The sequence below is a fragment of the Drosophila ananassae genome, chromosome 2R (genome assembly GCF_017639315.1).
Source record: "Drosophila ananassae strain 14024-0371.13 chromosome 2R, ASM1763931v2, whole genome shotgun sequence".
NCBI classification, from domain to species: Eukaryota; Metazoa; Arthropoda; class Insecta; order Diptera; family Drosophilidae; genus Drosophila; species Drosophila ananassae.
Genome location: NC_057928.1, coordinates 13,932,816 through 13,938,088, shown reverse-complemented (window position 1 = coordinate 13,938,088; position 5,273 = coordinate 13,932,816). Strand labels below are relative to the sequence as shown.

At 44.4% G+C, this 5,273-nt stretch overlaps 1 protein-coding gene across 1 annotated transcript; it reads right to left on the bottom strand.

The window, feature by feature from the left end:
• Nucleotides 1-583: 583 nt before the first annotated feature.
• Nucleotides 584-4,488, bottom strand: LOC6506616 (mucin-2). Its single transcript, XM_001957504.3, has 2 exons — nt 4,408-4,488; nt 584-4,148 (listed from the first exon to the last, which is right to left on the bottom strand). Exons 1-2 carry the CDS (start codon nt 4,412-4,414, stop codon nt 619-621), a joined length of 3,537 nt encoding a protein of 1,178 aa, XP_001957540.2. The 5' UTR covers nt 4,415-4,488; the 3' UTR covers nt 584-618.
• Between the last annotated feature and the right edge of the window lie 785 nt (nt 4,489-5,273).

The following is a 5,273-nucleotide window of genomic DNA, read 5'->3' as shown; positions in this document are numbered from 1 at the left end:
AACTTATCCTTGTCGTTGTTGTGTTTACCCCCAGTTGAATTCCCACCCAGGCGCCACTCTCCACGCCCTCCGAATAATTCCTTGGCAATTGTGTTTTCATGTGGCCAACCCCAAATCTGATTAGGCGAGGGTCTGAGCCAGTTCGGGGGGCCAGAAAAGCAGTATCAAACTACGATAAATGGCTGAAAGTTGTATGCGAGAAGATATTAGATGTGGCACTGCTGAGGGCAAATTGCTTTTAGCCTGTTGCTAAAAATCCTGTCCTGTGCCTCTCTTGAGGGTCTTCGCCAGAAATCCCTGCGACAGGAGGTTCTACAATGGCAATCGGCCCGTTACCTGTCACGGTAATTGACTGTATAAAGTGGTACATTGTAAATTTTTTTGGTAGGTTTCGATTTCTTGTGGCGACAAATAACTGAAAAGGGGCTTACCTGTAATTGATACCAAAGGGAGTGCCGAAGAGGAATGTGTTAAGCCTTAAAAGTGAAAACTTTTAAATGTATGCTAAGTGATTCTCAATTGTCGGGCATTTGTGCATTTAGACAATTGACTTTGAGTTGCGAAAATTAACTGAAACTAATAGTAACTGCTCAAATGCTCTTTATTGAAAGTTAATATTTAATATTGGTCATAAAGACACCTCTCATTGGGTACTGTGGAACATTGCAATATTTTATCGTCGAAAACAGTTCCCTCTGGGCAGTCCACAGAATAGGGGATAGGATAGTCACACACCACATAGCGACTGCAGTCATTCGGATAAGGTAGCAAAGTTCCCAGGGTTTGACCGCAGCAAATATTGGGGGTGTACGGATCCAAGGTTGGAGGGGGCGCCTCAGTCGTTTTTGTTGAAGTTGTTGATTCGGTGGTCGTTGTTTTCGGTGTTGTAATTGTAGTGGACTCGGTTGTGGTGGAAGCTGTTGTTGATTCGGTTGTTGTAGTCTGCGGAGTTGTTGAAACGGTTGTGGATTCGGTTGTAGTGGTAGTAGATTCGGTTGTCGTGGAAGGTGTTGTTGATGCGGTCGATGTAGTCTGTGGAGTTGTTGAAACGGTTGTCGATTCGGTTGTAGTTGTTTTCGGTGTTGTTGAAATAGTTGTGGACTCTGTTGTCGTGGAAGCTGTTGTTGATTCAGTTGTTGTAGTCTGCGGTGTCGTTGATACTGTTGTGGATTTAGTAGTCGTCGATTGTGGCGTTGTTGAAATAGTTGTGGATTCAATTGTTGTAGTAGTTTGTGGAGTTGTAGATCCCTTGGTAGTGGATTTTTCTGTCGTTGTGGTTGTTAAACCAGGAGTCGTTGGTTTTGGACTGCAGCCAGCTAAATCCGGATCCATACAAGTAAGCTCAGTGGGGCTAAACTCCAAGCCGTCCGGACAATCATAGCCAACTGGTATCGGATATTGGCACATAATGTATTTTCCGCAATCGTTTGGATAAGGAACCAAAGAGTCATCCGTTTTACCATCGCAAACACCATCTCGTGGCTTTTCTGTGGTTGTTGTTCCTGGCTCTGAGGTTGAAGATCCTGGTTCTGATGTAGTAGAAGCTGTGGTCGACTCTGTGGTGGATGTAGCGGTTGATTTCTCAGTAGGGAAAGTACTTGGTTCTTGGGTAGTAGATTCAGTTGATAGCTCAATAGTTGTTGAAGTCGAAGGTTCTATTGTTGTTGAAGTTGAAGGATCTATTGATGTTGAAGTCGATGCTGCTGTTGTTGTTGAAGTCGATGGTTCTGTCGTTGGTTGTGCAGGACTTGTTGAGGTATCTCCTTCCGATGTGGACGTCGTAGATTCCGTTGGCTTGGCGGTGGTGGTAATCGAACAATTTGCGAGCTCAGCATCCACACACTTTCGAAATTCCACGCTAAACTCATCACCGTCATCGCAATCAAAAGCTTCGGCGATGGGCCGACTACATTGGATGTACTTAGTGCAATCATTTGGATAAGGAACCAAAGCTCCATCCTCCACATCGTCGCAGGGTCCTTTTTGGGGAGGAGGTCTGGTAACAGGAGAGGTGGTTGTAGCTGCAGTTGTGGTAGTCGGCTGCTCGGTGGTTGTGGTTGAGGTGTAATCCCAGCGGCAAGCGTCTGATGGAACATCTGGCCCACATTTCTCAGTTATGGGATCGTAGTACTCCCCACAGTTGCAGACATCCATCATGTAAATATAGTCGTCCACACAACGGATGAACCACTGGCAGTTATCTGGATATGGGAACGTATCTCTACTGCTGTTGGTGCACATCGTGGGTTCCGGAGGAGGTCTTGTATAACCCGGCTCCGATGTCGTAGTGCTTTGTTCATCCTCGCAATCACTGTCTTCCCAGCTTTCAATGCAATTCTGCAGCTCCGAACTGAAGAATGTATCAGCAGGACAATAAAAAGCAATGGGAATCGGCGATACACAGACGATATACTTATTACAATTATTCGGATAGGCTATGTTTTCGCCATCATTGCGACCGGCACATATCCCGGAAGAAGGACCTACAGTTGTGGTGGTTCGAGGAGTAGTTGAAGGCTCCACTGTTGTGGTTTTGGGGCTGGTAACCTCCTGGGTTGTTGTTGACACTGTGGTGGTTGTTGGTGTTGTCGAAGTTGCCGATACTTTGCAAGCCTCAGGAGACACATTTGGGCCACAAATTCCAGTTGATGGATCAAAGTAACTTCCATATATACAGGGTGCCAGAGTCCACTTGCCATTGCCCAAACACAAATAGTATTGCGAGCAATCTTCTGGATAGGCATAGGACGCACCAACCTCTTGGCCTTCACAGAGCTCGCTGGGTCCCGAAGTTGTGGCCTTTGTGGTTGTTGTTGTAGTGGGCGTTGTTGGCTCTGGGGTGGTGGTTGGTGGCTTAGTAGTTGGCAGGGGCGTGGTGGTGCGATCACCATAGCACTCAACATCATCGGCTTCATCACAAAGTAGAATCTTATAGTTGAAGAGCAAATTCAAAGGACATTCGCCCATTTCCACTTGATTGTTTTTACAGAACAGGTACTGAGAACAATTTCCAGCATACGGAAAAATAGTTCCATCCGGATAACCCTTGCAATCATCGGGATCCACATCTGATGGAAGTCCTGGTGTGGTTGTGGTGGTTCCCGCCGTGGTGCTGGTTGTACTTGGAGTGGTGGATGTTGGTCCTGATGTCGTACTCGGAGATGTGGTAAGAGGTGTCGTAGTAGTGGGCTTAGTTGTACTCTCTGGGGTTGTGGTGGGAAAAGGTCTGTCATCACATTCCACTGAGTTCGGAGTATCGCAAATATGCAGAAAATCGTTGAAAAGCTTATCCTCCTGGCAATATTCCAAATCGGTGCAGCCACTTCGGCAGGCCAAGTAACCACTGCAGTTGTAGGGATATTTGTAGAATCCATTCCCCTTGGGCTGACAGTAATCATCATCTATACCTTCAGGACCTGGACCACATGTAAAATACCCCTCGGTGGTTGATGTGGTGGGGATCTCTGTTGTTGTTGAAGAAGGTATCTCAGCTGTTGTGGATGTGGGCAAGGGAAGCTCTGTGCAATTAGCCGTATCCGGTGTATCGCAAATGAGAAGTAGGTCATTAAAAACCTTGTCCTTATCGCAGTAGTTCAAAACTGGCCAGCCATGAGTACAGTTGATATACGCCTGACAATCGTAGGGATATCGGTGCACGGAACTATCCTTGAAAGAGCGACAAAAATCGTCTGATATACCGGGAGGTGGTGGTGGTGGATCCCAGCTGGAAGTTGGATAGGTAACCGATGGTGTTGTGGTTGTGCCTTTCGTGGTACTCGCTGTCGACCCTTGAGTAGTCAACGTGGATCCATCCGATGGCTCCGTGGGCTCTATATCGTAGTAAATGCAATCGACGGCTTGAGGGTAGTTGCATAGCTGAGTTTTATTGTCCCACCAGAGATTCGCTGGGCATAGCTTCACCGTTGGATAGAGACAATCGCAGACAAGGAACAAACTGCAATTATCCGGATATGGAACCAGGCAGCCAAACTCCTTGCCGGCGCACATCACCTGGTTTTCGTACCGCTGCTCGTTGTCACAGGTTTGGTGGAGGGGTTCAACTTTGTTGAGGGCCAAAACATTTAGCTGCCAGCTCCAAAAGACGGCCACTATCACCAAAAGCCATGGCAAGTGCTTTGAAGTATGGACTGAAATAAATTGACACTTCAAAGATTAATTAACTTTAATTGACTCGCCTTCCACTAAAGATAATATTATTTTTTGTTTTTAATTTTTTCGGTGAAGATAGACTTTGGTTGGGAATATCGACACACACAACTGCTGATCAGGCAGCACTAGAAGTTCCACCCAGAAAGCATTAGAAATCCTTGAACTTGCAACAAGCTTCTTATATCAGCACACTTGTTATTTTAGCTTTCTGCCCTGAGAGCCTTTGGAATATTTTACCTTTCATAACAAACTATCCTGGTTTTTTGGATTTCTTTTTTAAGTATTTCCTCTTCCGCGTTCAATTTCAAACTGATTCTAAAAATGGGCCAAACGGCCTTTCTATAGCTTCTGTTGGTCTTCCCCTGATATTATTTTGATATCTTAAGTGTATTAATGACACTCTTGATTAGATTTAATTAGAAATTCTTTGAATTTCACTAGAAATCATTTTTGGTGGTTTACTAATCAATGGAGTGGAAATGTTGTTATCTTAAGACTATGAATTCAGTTGTCTGAATATCAACACGCGCAGTTAGGGAACCAATGAGGCATTGATTAATTAATTTATCATTATACGTAATATTGATTAAAATAAAGGTACGTCATAGGCTTGTCAGCTGCCAAAGGTTAATCTTAAAATTTATAGGGGATATTATTAGAGGTGTTTTCTAAGTGATTCCCATTCGCAACGTTCCACGTTCGGCCCTTAAAAGTATATTTCATTTTTTATTCCGTCATTGTTAAGATAAATCATTTCGTTGTTGGCCCTTTTACATACACATGGGTGTGTGGGTGATTGTGATTCTTATTGCCCTTGGTATTACACTTATTGCCGTTGTTCGAGTTGCCGCCGTTGTTGGGACTTTAATGAGGCAACGTGACCTTTCCGGTGCCGAAGTTCGTGTCACAATTTATGATCAGCACTCGACGCGTAAATTACACAAATAAAAATGCGCACATAAACATAAATGAAGCTAGAAGTTTAATGCGCAACAAGCCATTAAAATTAAGCGACAAAACATGAGTTGCAAACAAAAGAGCCACAGAAAAAATACATTTTTTGTTCTTTGCTTAAAACATGCCAGCTCTAGTTTAAGGAATAA